This window comes from Aspergillus sydowii, assembly GCF_001890705.1.
Source record: "Aspergillus sydowii CBS 593.65 unplaced genomic scaffold ASPSYscaffold_13, whole genome shotgun sequence".
Lineage (NCBI taxonomy): Eukaryota > Fungi > Ascomycota > Eurotiomycetes > Eurotiales > Aspergillaceae > Aspergillus > Aspergillus sydowii.
This window is the reverse complement of record NW_024467871.1, coordinates 651,561-667,269: the sequence shown is the minus strand read 5'-3', so window position 1 is coordinate 667,269 and position 15,709 is coordinate 651,561. Positions and strand designations below refer to the sequence as shown.

The following is a 15,709-nucleotide window of genomic DNA, read 5'->3' as shown; positions in this document are numbered from 1 at the left end:
ATCGATGAGAAGCCTCGCCTATTGACTCATGGCATCTGGAAGTGTTCTTCGCCGCCATCAACAAACAAAATAAATATTTCGTGAATGGTCTGGTCCACAGACTCCTGGCCCTGCAGACCATTGACCGCCAATGAGATGGTTCAATTCATTCCTCGTGCCATCCACTGCAAGTCAACCCTTTCCTAGCGGATGCAGAACACCCGTAGGCAGAAGCCCGCAACGGACCCAAAACAGTAAAAGGATCTATTCGGGCCAGCAGGAATGGCTGCTCGTGCAAAACTCTTCAGAAATTCAGGGTCATTGACAGCATACGCCAGCACCAGGTCGGTGTCCGCGGACTGCAAGCTCGTGCTCTCTCGGGGCCACTTTATTATTGGCTGGTGATCAGCGTTATTTGGCTGCCTAGGGAGGCGCTCGGAACATTCCGAGGATTGGACGATGGCGAGACGCAGAGTATATAGTCTGATCCATGTTTGGCCTTATCATGGGCGCGCACAACCGGCGCAGTGAAGGCAGGAATACGAGCAACGCTCTTTCAGGCGTCTCATAGCAAAGCGCCTGCATTGATGCAGTAGAAGTCGGAGGCAGTTGTTGAATAGAGCCATCTGCTCACCGTCAAGCCTCTGGTGGATACGATTCCAATGCAAAGCTTAGTTTCTAGATCCACGCGGTGGAGCAGGTAAGAGTGTTTGCGCCTTCCTATTCTGACAAGGCTGAGGGGCTGATTGGACCAGTTCATGCATAGACGCCGGAGAAAGATCTGCATTGAACTTGACCTGACAGGCTCCCATGTTTCCCTGGCATCACGTTCGACGGATGGCGCGACGAGAAACATACGACTGTGGCTTGCCATGATAACCTATCGGATAAGGATACAAAGAAGCAGCATCACAATATACGGCTAGCTGGTATAATCTCTATAGAAACCATGCGAATGTTGAACTATCTTCCTGTGTCTCGTGCTCGTTCTCGTGGAGCAAGTCCTCATCCGGTCATTAGGCTGCCATAATACCATACCCCATAGCCGCCGGGGTGCATTTGCGATGTCATCTGCGTGCTTCATTGGAAAGGAGAAGACCATAACCCTGGCAGATCTAGCCCTGTCGACAGTCCATGGCCCAGCCCTAGGGAGGTATATCTACTCATGACGCGCCCGTCTCGGCCGTTCCAAACAACGTCTGGCGAATCTTGCCACTGCCTCAATTCCTGGAGTACGTCATCTTGATCTCAATTAAACTTTGAACTGTCAACTACCGTTTTCGGGTACTACCAAAGTTACCGATATCCCCGGCATTCCGTCTGTCATTGCAGATCTCCGAGATATCGACCGCATGCCGTACACCACCACGAAGAAGCAGAAAATGTCGCCGCAAACTCCGGCCGACACTGCAAGGCCGCGTAGGAAACTATTGCTCGCTGATACAATTGGGCGGTCACTATGCCAGAATCGGTCCTCAGCAATTCCTCAGGAGAACGCACTAAACAGGCCCGTCTCGGTCCCGACAAGCGGCCCACTGTCGCGATTGTCGCCGATCTCATCGCATGTATATCAACCTCCCAGGCGCATTCCCAGCAGCGACAGCACATCCTCTGACACACTAACGACCAGGTCCAACCGAACAACACTCAATGATACTAGTGACACCTCTGTCGGGAGAGAACGGAGCAACTCATCCTCAAGTAGCCACAATCCATCATCCGGCCGCGTCGTCAGCCTACGTGGCACAGTCTCCGAGCAAGATGTCGAACGACTGGCAACTATGTACGGCCTTCCTACTCAGATGGGGCTGCTAGATCCCAGCTATCGCGTCTTTATCAATGACCAAGGCACGGCCGCACTCTCTTTCAAGGTCCTCAGCAGGGTCGCCGTCATAATGGGCGATCCAATGTGCGAGCCAGCTCAAATCCCCAGTCTCCTGAAAGACTTCAAGCACTACCGCCGGCGGAAGCGCTGGGGGATGTGCGTCCTCGGCGCCACTGGAGAGCTCGTTCAATACGCATCAGCAACCAAGAAATGGACAAAAATGCAATTCGGAAACAACAGAGTCTTCAACCCATTAACAAACGACTTAATCCACGAAACCGGCGGGAAACGTATCCTTACCCAGAACCGGCAACTGCTCAATCCCAACAAAGGCGGTATCACTCTCGACATCTACACCCCCTCCTTGGACGGCACTGACTTCAAACTGAAAGCCCAACTCATCGCAATATACGACGCATGGCGGCTCGCCCGCAATTCCAACGGCAAGCTCCAGGCCTTCGTAACAGAATACGACCCGTTTTTAATGCCATCGCTAATGACATACATCTACACCCGAGACCCCACTGGGCAAGTTAACGGTTTCACGGCGCTGCGCTGGCTCGGCGCAAAGGGCGGCTATCACGTCGATCCCTGCATCGCTGCACCAGGCACCCGAAGGGGCATCAGCGACCTTCTTCTCTTTTCATCAATGTGTTATGCACGACAACTAGGTATTTCATACCTAAGCGTTGGTTACGAGCCCTCCGAGTCCCTTGGCGAAGTATCCGGCATGCCAGCTCCTATTGCGCGGCTGACGGACCGGATTTACCAATACACATATCACCATCTTACCTTTGGCGGGAAAAAGGCGTATTTTGACAAGTTCAAGCCAGACAGTAAACAGGATTCTCCAGTCTACGTGATATTTCCTTCCAAGATCCCCGAGCCGCGGCCTGTGGTTGCTGTTGCGCATGTCGCAAATATCAGCATCAGGCGGTTGTTATTCGATAAAGCGAAAAGTTGACATTGTGGCTTGTCTTCGAAGATTTTACAGCAGTAGTTCGGCGTATTCCGCAACTTCTATCTTTATTCTACCGTTGCGATTCCCTGCATATCACACCAGGTTCTTCTACACTTCACGTCTTCCTTCTGTATTACTATTCCCCTTCTTGTCATCGATCATACTCGAACCTCCTATCATCTACTACCAAAATCAACTAGTCTAAATCATTTCGTTTCACTTAAGATTCTATCTATCGCGACATCAACTACCACCCCTTCTGAAACGACTCCAGCCCTTGTACCAAATCATACCTTTTCTCCCCACGATTCATATCCCTCCGCCTACCAACTCCCTCAAACTCCTCAACCCAAGGCGCTGGAACCGCAATCTCCAGCCTCTTCCACCTCCTACTCTCACTCAACTCCTCCCACGGCCCAACCCACATCCCCTCTCCCTCGCCAGACCACTCAACCCCCGTTCTCGGCGGACTAGGTATACCCGCTATTGAAAGAGAAAGCCCTCGGAGATTCGGAAGACGCTGTCGAATCAGGTCGAAGAGACCATGATAGAAGTCCCGAAAGTCCGCGTCCATATTCGGTGGCGGGCGCCTGCAGATCTTATACACATCTATCTCAATACAAAGTGACGTTAAAAGCGCCAGGTGGTCGCGCGGCATTAGCCTCGTCACCCGGTGTAACTGGTCAATACCCTGGCTGAAAACGAATGTATTGGCGCTGTACAGGATAGGAAGCGATTCCTGATATCTACGCCCTTAACCATTAGCGCAGGAACGAATATCAAATGGTATTTAAGGGCCATACCCAATCTTACAACATCGCAACCAATTCACCGCATCAATCCTATACTCGAACCCGTCTTTGACCCAAGAGCTCGATCCAAGCTGGAGCATCGCGCCCTCCGCAGGCGCAGTCTCGGGGCAAACAAATTCCTTCACGGGGCAGGCGGCAGCATCGTCGCAGACGCGATGCCACCAGCTCCATCGGCTATGTCTGTACTGCTGCGGTCCGTAATCGTAGTCCATATGGATCCGGCGACCCCCAAAGGCGTGGAGATAGATGATGTACCGGATTTCGGGGGGTAGCCGGGTGAAAAGCGGGCTCTGTTCTTGAGGATTTACCTTTGCCTGTTCATCTTGGTTTTGGCTTTGGCCTTGGTTTTGGATGTCTCGATCAGCAGTCTCGCAAATAGATGCGAATAAACTGCGATACTCCCGAGGGAGCGTGGGCAGGTAGTAGCGGTCGTGGAGCGAGCCGTTGACTTTGCAAGTCGAGTCTTTCAGCCCTGGCGAGTCGAAGGTGGCGCGGCCCGTGTACCCCACTGGGTTGATACGTATTGACGGTTCTCCTCGCGGAGCTGGAGTTGTTGGTATCGGTGTTAGTGTTGCTGGTGGTGTTTGCTCAGAGCGCTCGTGAGTCTGCTGTCGTTGCTGCCGCCGGCGACGAGGTGCGCGCTGGAAAAGCCGCGAGAGAAATTCAGAAGCTACCATGTCTGTGTTGTTGGAATGTTTAATGTGGAATGTCTTTTAAGGCTGGTTCTGTATTTTATAAAAGGGGCTGAGTCGGGCAACGCAAGTGGAGATCCTGCAACGCCCGACCGTTGGATGACTGCTTGATGCCTGTCAGCCATCTGCAAACTAGTTCCAAGGTGTCTTCTATCAATCCAGGATGGGATAGATTTCGAAAGAAGAACCCTGGTCTCCGTCACGACGATGGCTAGCGAAACGATCTTTTCTATACTTGTCCAGCTGGACACGCTCTCACTACCCAAGTCTCAGTGACGAATACCACCATTCCAGACTGCCCCAGCCCGTGACGCGCGTTAGATCCCTATCCGTATATATACTCTTAAAGAAAGAAGTGTCTCCCGTGGAGTTATCTTCTTTCACTGGAGCTTTTACTAGCCATTCCTTGGACAGAGACGGTTTGTACAAATCTAACTCACGAGCTTATATATTCAAGCCCTTGCCCTGCTGGCTACTACTTTCTATCACAAAAATATATCCCTGTGGTGTAGCAGACAGTCCAGTGGGCCCGGTTTTATATGGCGCCCCGGTTAAGCAGTGCGAAGTATATAAGCAGCGTCCCCATCTCCAGAACAACTTCATTATCGCCATCACACCTTCACCCCCAACTGCGCCAACTTACGAAACTAGCTTCGGCTGTCATTTGGACTTACCTATGCAGCTACAGTATGAGGATCCTAGAATATCCACTTCTCGGCGGGGATTATTGCCCAAATTACCAGAGACTGCAATGTAGCCAGGGACAGCGTCGTTGTCGGCTTCTAAATTTGAGGGCAGCGGAGATTTAGTACTGGTCTTGGTTTTTTTTCCGAGCCTGACCAGCAGCTTGGCCTGGTCTGAGACAGACAAACTTTGAAAGAAACTCTGGTGTTGCGTCAATTTATCTGGACGGAGGTCATCCTCGCGAAATCCGGACTGGGCTGCGGACCACACATTAAAAGCTGGAAAGGTGACTGCGGCAATTTCACGTTATCCAGGAAGGTCTTGTTGAGCTTCATGTACTTCTAATTGAGTATATAATTATGGAGTCGCCGAAAATATGACGTGACTGAGGCCGGTTTTGTCGGGCCGGGAAATAGGTGAAAGCATGGACTATAGATAGCTGCTCTTCTACATTAGCGTGATTAAGCGAAAGGGGAGCCAGCCATCTCACTTCCAATGCAAAAGCAGCTCTAGGGAATACGCTTGCCATTGGGAGGCTGTTACTTCCCTGTTCGACCCACGGGCGAACCCCCGATTTGAGGACATTCATAGTGCTTCCATGGTTGTTTTATAGAGCGAGACAACGGCGCATGGTGCTGTTTCAGTTGACACTGAAGATGTGCCGTCTGTTTGACCAACAGCTTTTAGTGCGGATTCTGAGCATTTCCTGAGACAAGTAGACAAAGCCGGGCTGCTTTACCATTTTAAGGGAAGTATTTGAGACCGACAATTCTTCGTCGTCTCACTCCAGTTTCGAAACCAATGGGGATCTCCACTCTCCAGTCTCAGGACCCATCCGTCCCTGGTGGAGAAACCTTGTGTCTGTCCAGTGTCAAATGTCTTTTAGCGTAATGTCCTTCACTATGTATACCTCTCTGCGAGTTGCTGCTTCGTTCCAAGCTCCGATAAACCCACAATTTTCACCGCATCATGATTGGGTGACAAGGTGAGGCTCTGTGAAGCTGGAAGGGGGCCGTACATCGCAAAACAGATGAGAACGACTGGATAATGTCCATCGGTCGGATTTCTCAGGAGTGACAAGCGGGTGGCCGGTGATGCGTTCGTCTATTGAGCTCGACAGTATTGTGGAACTTCGCTGGCATTATGACAGATTATAAAGAACGGCCGAACCGGATGCTAAAGCAACAGAGGCCGCGGTTAGCAAGGCTTGAACAGGAAGAAGGGGAGAATTATCCTTCATCTTCGACTGAATCTCGTCCGCCGCGTCAGCTCCACGGTTTGATAGGACTCTCGCAATCATCGTTGCCTGGGCCGGTGAATTCCTCCATGGTGCATTGGCTTGGCAGGAGAGGTCACTTTAATGAAGGCACCAGAAAACTTGGCTGAAAATGATATTTTGGATCTATTAATTCCATTGGTTGTCATTGAAGCTATCTGATTGACTAAGTTTGGGTATTGAGTTGCCTGAGGGAGGTGCACTGATGTTGCACAACACTGGGTGGTGGTTTGCAGGATGAGGCTGAACTGCAGTTTGGACTTTGGAGACTCCACCAGCAAAGTCCTCAGTTTCTTTCATGGGTATTGAATCTCATTTTCACTTAGTAAATGAACAATCTGCGCAGTTTTTTTTTGTCTTTGAAAACAGCTGGCCTTGCCCTGGCTTACACGTATCCCACCTTTTCTCTCAGCTTCACCCCGCGTTCTCACTTACCTCCACGTTCAGGTTCAACACCAGCATCAACTTCAGTGCCAACTTACCAACTCTCTTGAGCTCTTCTCAAAAGTGACGCCATCTTTGACAGCTGTCAGTCTCCACTCACCAGATAATACGAGACTGGCGTCTGCCTGGTGGTACCTGAATCAGGTGACAAGTAAGCGACAGGAACTGAACTCAACACCAAAGTCAACACTGACGACATCTTCAATCTCTTCTTCTTTCTCTCCTGTACATCCAAACTCGCAGACTACGTTATCTACTAATCCCACAACGTCATGACCGAGCTACTTGGTCCGACCGGTCCAATGACCAGGTCGAAAACAAAGATGGGCAAGGCAGCACCACTAGGCGAATCACACCTGCTCGCTCTCCCAGTCGAGCTGAAGGTCCAGATCTTCCAGTCCTGCCCCTCCTTCGCATGCGGCTCCCGCCTCGCAAGAACCTCAAAGCACCTATACGGGATATGGAACAAGCACCTCAACACCATCTACAACAAGATCGCGCCGGTCGCGATAAAGGAGTACTCAGCGCTGTGCGATCTCCTCAAAGACCTTGAACGCATTCCTTCCGATAACCAACTTGTCGAACGCGACCATCTCATCAGCATCGTAGAAGCCTCCTCAATCGGAACCGAGTTCGTCGACGCATACCACGTGAACATGCCGGCCCAGCCATACCACGATCCGCAAGTACCTCAGGTCCTATCGCCAGCCGAAGAGCGACGCTTCATTCGCGGCCACTACGAAATCCTGGGCCTGCTATACATCGATAAAGCCGCGCGGCAGAAGCGCATCAAGCAGCTCGACCTTAAGACGCTTTTCCTTCTCTCCGACTTTCTGTGTGTCTTTGAAATCGACGTCTCTGAGGACGAGCAGATTGCGGATATGCTAGAGAAGGAACCTATCGCATACCGGTATTTGCAGGCCGAGCTGCGGCAGCGGCGGAATAAAGTGTTTCGGGAGCTGTACGGCCATGGGTACAGGCCGCGGTCGCATACCCCGTTTCAGGCAAACGGGCGCTATGCGTGGTGGTGCGATCGGCAGCAAGCGACGCTGAAGGAGATGTTGACTGGAAGTGTGTTTCGCGGTGAGAACGGCGAGGCTGACAAGTCCAAGGTGAGAGATGATATGTGGTATGACAGCGATGGGCAGTGAGGGTGAAAAGTGGAAAGTGAAAAAGTCAAACGGTCGCGGGGAGAGACAAGGAGTGTTGGTCTGTTGGATCGAAGGATTGACGAGTGGAGGGGTTCACGGTTCACGGCGGTAATCATAATGGGCCGAGCTTGACCCAGGGGGCCAGTTTTCTCGCCAATAAATGTTATTTGTGGAGATTGAATTGCAGAAATTGAACGCAGAGTGCAGAAACTGATGAGTCCCTGGTTCGTCTTCGTAAGATCCACAGCGGTTGTTCCTGACCCAAAAAACAAGTACTCCGTAAGCCGTCAACAAGACAACAACACCAGTCACACAGCCCCTGTGCCCCTCAACTCAGTCGGCAACAGTCTTGGTCTCAGGCGAGAACCCCTGCCAACGCTCGGCAGTCCATCCAGGCCGTCCACCTGTGCGCCCACAGTCTCCGTCAGTCACAGTCCGTCCCAGTCTCTCAGAGGCTGAGCCGAGTCAAAATCCAGAGCTGCCCAATCGTCTCGCAGAGCCACCACAGTTAATTTCCGCCTCCAGCGCCGATCGACCCCTGATCGCAACACTAGCCAGGAACATCGCACAAAGGCCCCCGAATGAGGAAGAAACTCCTGGCGCCCAGTCGAGTCTCGGAGTCCAGACCAAGGATTGGCACGATTGGCACGATTGGCAGGCACACACATGGCCCGACCACCGTAGGGCAACAGGACGGAATGCGTTGTCAAGGGAGGGAATGAACACAACACGCGACTGCACTGCTCCCATGGCAGGGGTCTGACTGTGTCCACGCGATTGTGCCTGCAGCAGGGCAGCTGTGTTCAGGGAAAAAGGCAGAGGTCAGCTCAAACTCCAGGAGTTTGTTGTCAGTTCGTGGCGTTTCACGGGTCTCTGCAATTGGCCTCCGTCTGGCGCCTTTAATTACCACAGCGCTCTAGCCCGTATCCTGGCGACTAGCGATCCAGTCTGGGCGCTAGGGAGCAGAGTCTGGTCTCTGGATTCCCCACTTGGGTCTTCACTTGTGACTTGGCTGGCCTTGGAGGGTTGGGCAGGCTCCTTTTATCGCGCGACTCCCTCCTCGCTTTCCTCCCTCCACATCCCACACCAGTCACTCTTTTCCCACTCACCAGCTGTTTACGTTCTTTACTTCGGACGTTGATGTGAAGTGATCCATCGCGTACCGACACAATGCAGTGGAAGTCATTCGTTTTTCTCTTCGCCGCGGCCGGCTCGGCTGTGGCCCGTTCTCACGGCAACCACCACCACCGGCACGCCGCGCGCCACCAGCACGACAACAATGCTGTTGCGATCTACATCTACGAGGAGCCCGTCACCGTGACCGAGACCGCCTGGGCCTGCTGCACCAGCTCTGCCCTGTCCTCGTCCATTCCCCCCTCGCCCGCGCCCGCCACTTTCATCGAGACCTCCTCGTCCATCCAGACGTCCACCGAGACCCCTACCAGCACCCCAACTCCCACTCCTACTCCGGAGCCCACCTCTGAGGAGCCTACTTCGACGGAGACCCCTACTCCCACCCCGGAGCCCGAGACGACCAGCTCGTCCACCTCCACCGTCGCTCCCACCAGCACCGAACAGCCCACCAGCACCGAGGCCGACCACTCTCAGTGGACCAACACCCCCTCTGGCGACTTCTGCCTCGACGGCTTCGGCGAGCGCACTTCGCAGCTCATCACCGGCAACAAGGACACCTATTCAGGCAACGTTGGCAACCCATGGGGTAGCAACATGGTCGAGGTCAGCGCCGAAAAGGCCGCCGAGTACAAATACGTCGTCCAGTTCCACGGCAGCAAGACCGATTCTCTCTACGTCGCCATCTGGAACAAGATCGGCCCTGACATGAAAATGACCGGTTGGTACAACGGCAACGCCGCCATCGAGTTCAACCTGAAGCCCAACGAGATCCGCTACGTCGCCTTCGACGAGAACTCCCAGGGCTCCTGGGGTGCCGCCAAGGGCGACTCCCTCCCCGTCGACGCCTACGGTGGCTACTCCTGCACCTGGGGTGAGTTCGATTTCGGCAGCACCAAGAACAACGGCTGGTCCGGCTGGGACGCGTCCATCATCCAGGCTGAGGCCGCTCTCGCCGCCAAGGCCCTCAACCAGCCCGAGATCCTGGGCATGAAGATCTGCGCCGCGGACGGCAGCAACTGCTCCATCATCGGCAGTGGCGGCGACATCATCAAGGACGCCTACGCCTTCGTGGACCGCTGGGTCGACGGCATCGGTGGCAAGGTTCCCTCCGGCCCTGTGCGCGTTGTCGCCCACCTTGACTACGACGCATAAGCGCGTGCTACGAGTCCATGAGTGAATCAGTCGCATACGTTTGTAAATAAATAATCTTCTTTTTACTTACTTACAAATCTGGTCGTAACTTAACTTGGCTGGTGTATACTTAATACTTTACCGATACTCTGCACATTCTCTCGGCTGAGGCCTGTTTATAATCCATTAATTGGAATGGTTTACGCTGGAGTTTTGATCACTTATTCAGCGTAATACAATTCTTGTCTAATACTACCCTCCATTAACTGTCTCGAAATAACCATCCGACCATACAGACCACTAGCGGCGTTAGACTGTCTTTCTATTGCATTATATGCCAACAGGCTGATGTCAGTAATCTTTGTTATCTGCAGTAAACTGCGTCGAGTGTAGAAATATATCGAATAATATAACTTGGCCGTTCAAATAACCCTTGGCGTTATCCGTTGTATATTTTGCATGCCAACAATATATATTTATATCTCAACCCTACAGCAGTTCACCCAACCAACCAGCCAAAATAAATCACGGATACCAAGAGAGAAATATTAGATTGGGATAACAAGGTGAGGGAGAATGGCTATATATCGGAGCTTCTCTGTATGTTGAATTGGATGTTTGGTTGATGCTCGACAAAGTAATCTTATTGATATTCCCGCTAAAAACAGTTGTGCTAGCTAATGCCTAGAAGAACTAATCTAACATACAATTCAACAATCTTGAAATACGGAAAGAGAGCTGGTTGACAAGTAGCTGCGAGCATAGACTGGTCACCCGCTGGGCTTTCAACTCTCGGACTGTATCCCGGCGAGGTCGCGATGATAGGAAACAGTATGTCACTTGTATAAGGTGAGTCGACACTAACATGGACGTATGGTCTCCGTAGAGAGGCCTTCTTTCCACCAACCTCGTAGCCATCACGCCGACTCCGCGGGGTACAAGAACGAAGCCCCCTGGGTGCGGTGTAGATGGTCAATACCAAGACAGCAGTGCCGAGTGGAAGAACAAACCTGTCGGTAGACATTGGTCAATGCAGCCTATAACGATAGAAACACGGGAGGCAGGTCATGGACGTACCTCGCGATGAAATTTTGTACCAAACCTGGCAGCGAATTCAGGGTCCCAAAACCTGTTGATGTTCGCTTCAGCATGTCCCTACAAGATTCACCATAGAACGTACGCGATCACTTCACAGTTGTCTGCGTAAGATCCAATCAATCCTCCAAGAGGGCCACGGCTGGCAATGTTAGCTATAGGGACATGACAGCCGGCATAGTAAAAGATACCCAGGTTCGTAAGCGTAGCTCGCGCGACGCCAGCCACCGCTCAATACCCACAGCTTCAGCGCGCTACTCCATGTTAGAGTGCGAGGGCGAAGACGGAAGAAAAGAACGTTTACTTCTCGCCAGCAGCTCGCTCCGTGTCCGTAATGCGACCCCCATAGTAACTTTGAGCTCCCTGCCATCAGAAGAAGGCCAATGAATGTTGATTCTTATACCTACTAGCACCCGGATGCACTTGGCGGAGATGGTAACGCAGCTGAACAGTATAGTTAGGATATGCTAGCCAAGTCAATCGTTGCAATTAAAGGAATACCCACTGCGGATTGACGATCAAAAACAGCCCCGCACATTTGACTTTCATTTACCAAGATATGGCACCTGGTCACTCAGCTTGCGTGAGAATTAGGGTATGGATATAGATTGACGTACACCAGTCCGTTGACCTTAGAGAGGGTTTCAGCAGGGTTGGGCGGGTCTCAACGCTGTTAGCATTTTCGTGGTAAGGGACAGGAGGGGAGCATACTATCATTCTGCTCTAGTGTTATTCTGTTCCTGGTAACGTCTAGTAAATTAGCATACATTGGCATCTTAATGTATAAGTAGGTGGCATACCAGTTGGCCACCATCCTGCATTGGGATTAGGGATAGGCCCTGTTGAGCATTAGAAAGCTGCATCGCGTGCTCCTAGATCAGTAGTAGACAAGCCATGGAACCAGCCGAAGTCTAATGATGGATTTTGTGCGGAGGCGACTTCAAGACAGTCGAACTCATTTTTTGATAGAAGACGCATCCTAGGCTGAGTTGGTGTACGTGGTGTGGCTGGTACGGGTGTGTTGATAAAGGAGGACATTGGGTTCAATTATGCACAGATATCGATACAATAAGACTAATGATCATAGGCAGTGGTAGAAAGCAGAGGGTTCTCTAAGATAGTCTTCTACTGAAGTAGGTGGAATCGAATGAGGCGACGCCTTCGTTCCTTCCTGCTCGTGGGAGATTAGGAGCTCTACGCCAAAGAGGAAACGCCCACAGCCAGAGCAACAAGTAACTAGCTAGGCCCTACCAATATGCTAATCATCGTCTTTGACAAGTGCTGCGTGACTCTTATAGTAAATGAAGTCTTTCGGTCATCCCAGGAAGTTCCCATGTGCAACATCGGGGATGCAGAGAACAACTTGGAAGCCTACGAAAACTGATCAGGAAGAGAGTCTATATTGCTTCGGACTGGGCACCACACTAGTATACTAGTACACTAGTTATAGCAGAGCTTCTATTATTGTATCGGCGGGTATATCGACTACCTAGATAAACGCCGACCATCCGACCTCGGACGAGAGAAAAAAGCCCCGAAAACGGCGTATCTGACCGAGGCGGACCGATTAAATAGCTTATCGCCCCAGGAACTGGTCCGGCCGATGCTGCAGTCGACCGATGGCGCATCCAGCGTCGTCCGTATCGGCCGACGAGCAGAGTTGCCGGTGTCGTCATCGTCCCACAATGAGCCGACAATGACTTCACCAGCATTTAAATACGAATATACACAGCACCGGAAAGCCAATGTTGGATTAAGAAACAAAGAAAAACCGCCAGGGTCAGAAGGAAAAAAAAGAAAAGAAAAGAAGGCAGCAAAATGCAGACAAACCCAACAACCTATGCCGCGCACACCTTCGAAGCAGGGCTCCACGACCAAAAACCCTCCATAACATTCCAATCCGAGCAATGGGAGTCCCTCGCTGAAAAGGCTCTACCGCAAACAAGCTTCGGATATGTCTGGGGCTCGGCCGGGCGGCGCGAAACCGACGAGCGCAACCTTGCAGCATTCAAGAAATGGGCCCTCCTGCCCTCGAGACTCGTTGAGACCAACCGGCTGCCGAATCTCAAGACGACCCTGTTCGGACAGACGTATGATTATCCCGTTGCGATGGCGCCCGTGGGTGTGCAGAAGATCTTCCACCCGGAGGGAGAGTTGGCGGCGGCGCGCGCGGCCGAGGAGGAAGGGGTTACGTATATTGTGAGCACGGCGGCGGCGACGAGTATGGAGGATATCGCCGCGGTGAGGGAAGAAGGTGGTGGAGGGGGCAATTTCAAGCACGGTGGCGATGGGACGAAGAGCGTCTCTGGTCCTGAGTGGTATCAGCTATACTGGCCGTCGAATGAGCATCCCGAGATCACGGAGAGCTTGCTGAAAAGGGCAAAGAAGGCCGGGTATAAGGTGCTTGTTGTGACGCTTGATACTTACATGCTGGGCTGGCGGCCGAGTGATCTGGATAATGGGTATAACCCGTTTCTCCGCAAGGACAATATCGGTGTAGAGATGGGCTTCTCCGATCCGGTGTACCGGGACCATTTCAAGAAGAAGTACGGCAAGGAGATCGAGGAAGATATGGGTACCGCAGCTGCAGAGTGGGCGCATATCATCTTCCCTGGGTCGAACCACTCGTGGAATGATATCCGACATCTGCAGAAGGTGTGGGATGGCCCAATTGTCCTGAAGGGCATCCAGACCGTTGCCGACGCAAAGAAGGCAGTTGAGTATGGAGTGCAGGGCATCGTCGTCTCCAACCACGGGGGGCGCCAGCAGGACGGAGGAATTGGTTCATTAGATGTATTACCGGAGATTGTGGATGCAGTCGGGAATGACCTCGAAGTTATATTCGACTCTGGTATCCGGGGCGGAGCGGATATCGTTAAGGCGCTGGCATTGGGCGCGAGGATGGTCCTCATTGGAAGGCCGTATGTATACGGACTGGCCATGGGAGGAAAGCCAGGGGTAGGGCATGTCCTGCGCTCCATCCTGGGGGATCTGGCTTTGACGCTGCATCTCTCTGGGATCACTGATATTAAAAAGGAAAACCTGAACCGGTCAGTCCTGCGGCGGGTTGACCACTAGTTTTATTTATATCCAGCTATAGACTGCCTTTCCTTTCTGTTCCGGTGCTCACCCAAAGACATTTCTATTCCCTGTTGCTAGAGCTTTAGCTATAGTGTATTACAGGATACTCTAATTATGGCTGGTAGATATAGCTATGGCCTCAAGTTAACTCCTTGCTGGTTGAAATATAAACCCCAAGGGTGAGTAAAGTATACCTTAAATTATTGATTCCAGGTCCACTGCCGACATACCAAGGCTGATAGTGGTCATAAGAGATCACTATCTTTCGGTTTCGCCACACTAACAGAGCCGCGCAGTTATCTTACAACGTGTTAATACTGAATAGGTAGAGATTTAATGGCGGGAAGATAGCTTACTATCTGGTAATTTTTGATAAGACTTGGGGAGATGAGTTAGTTGTTAGATGAGATCATGTCATGACGTATCTCCTACTACATAACGTGAGCGGCCAAATTACTGTGGAAATGGCCTGATGGCTTGTCCTTACTGCTGATACATATGGTCCTGTCCAAGGACTGGGTATATTGCATGATCCTGTCGCGCACGATCGACGGCACTAAGGACAGTACGCTATTCATGCATGTATATTAAACTACAGCAGCACGCCATCTTAGTAGTTATATCTATTCTCCCTATATTCCAGGCTTGCAGTAACAGTGCTCGTGATACTAGAAATTTCTTTAATAGCAGATATTTAGAATGGCGGTATATAGGCTTCTTAGAAGATAGATAATAGTGGTGAGAGGTGATACCGCTGCCTAGGATCTAGACGTCTAAATAGTATAGCTAGAGATTATTTATTTATTTTCTATATTAAAGTAACCCGCCCGTTATTAGCTCCTTTCAGTCTGGAGGAGAAAGTGAAATTGCAGCATTTTGAATATGACTTCAGAACCGAATGGACCATGGATAGACCAATATGACTGACGACATGACAATAGCAGACAGCCGTAATTATATCTGGATATACGCTATCTAGTGATAGAGCTAGCCAAATATCGAAAGGGAGTCTTATTTTCAATTAGATCTATGAATAGGTCTGTGCCTTGTTCGTTCTCTGTCGGTTTCCATCACCAGCCCATCACCGTATCTGTCTACCTTGGTCACTGGTAGTTTTCGGTTCTTATCTCGTCGTTTTCTAGTTCGTCATTACCACTGCACTCATAATAAACCAAGAGTTCAGTCTAATAAATTTACTACGACGCTGGCTGTTCCAGCTGCCAATGGCACAGCAATCGCATAGCACCAAGCCATATTCTAGAACAAGACAACCTGTAAACTAACCCACCACCAATCGATGGTACATGATAACAATATCATCCTATTTTCTCTCCGCTAGTACCAAGCTGCTGAACAGTGCAGCCTGTCATGTGTTCGTCACAGCTCTGGCGAGACCCGAAAGCTTATCCACAACAGGAATCCTCCCAAACACAGCGAGCTGACT

General features: G+C 51.2%; 5 protein-coding genes across 5 annotated transcripts; 4 read left to right on the top strand and 1 right to left on the bottom strand.

Annotated features, from left to right (window-relative positions):
- Window positions 1-1,361: 1,361 nt before the first annotated feature.
- ergS lies at window positions 1,362-2,768 on the top strand (the record flags this gene model as incomplete). The annotated part of the gene is made up of 2 exons (XM_040849963.1): window positions 1,362-1,609; window positions 1,685-2,768. 2 exons carry the CDS (start codon window positions 1,362-1,364, stop codon window positions 2,766-2,768), a joined length of 1,332 nt encoding a protein of 443 aa, XP_040698508.1.
- A 244-nt stretch (window positions 2,769-3,012) lies between these two features.
- Window positions 3,013-4,254, bottom strand: ASPSYDRAFT_93608 (uncharacterized protein; the record flags this gene model as incomplete). The annotated part of the gene is made up of 2 exons (XM_040852862.1): window positions 3,013-3,511; window positions 3,569-4,254. 2 exons carry the CDS (start codon window positions 4,252-4,254, stop codon window positions 3,013-3,015), a joined length of 1,185 nt encoding a protein of 394 aa, XP_040698507.1.
- Window positions 4,255-6,996: 2,742 nt separating this feature from the next.
- On the top strand, window positions 6,997-7,824 carry ASPSYDRAFT_159970 (uncharacterized protein; the record flags this gene model as incomplete). Its single annotated transcript, XM_040842869.1, has 1 exon — window positions 6,997-7,824. One exon carries the CDS (start codon window positions 6,997-6,999, stop codon window positions 7,822-7,824), a length of 828 nt encoding a protein of 275 aa, XP_040698506.1.
- A 1,028-nt stretch (window positions 7,825-8,852) lies between these two features.
- ASPSYDRAFT_49815 (uncharacterized protein) lies at window positions 8,853-10,392 on the top strand. The gene has a single exon (XM_040847928.1). It carries the CDS (start codon window positions 8,995-8,997, stop codon window positions 10,108-10,110), a length of 1,116 nt encoding a protein of 371 aa, XP_040698505.1. The 5' UTR covers window positions 8,853-8,994; the 3' UTR covers window positions 10,111-10,392.
- Window positions 10,393-12,808: 2,416 nt separating this feature from the next.
- Window positions 12,809-14,498, top strand: ASPSYDRAFT_49813 (uncharacterized protein). The gene has a single exon (XM_040847927.1). It carries the CDS (start codon window positions 13,003-13,005, stop codon window positions 14,260-14,262), a length of 1,260 nt encoding a protein of 419 aa, XP_040698504.1. The 5' UTR covers window positions 12,809-13,002; the 3' UTR covers window positions 14,263-14,498.
- Window positions 14,499-15,709: the final 1,211 nt, after the last annotated feature.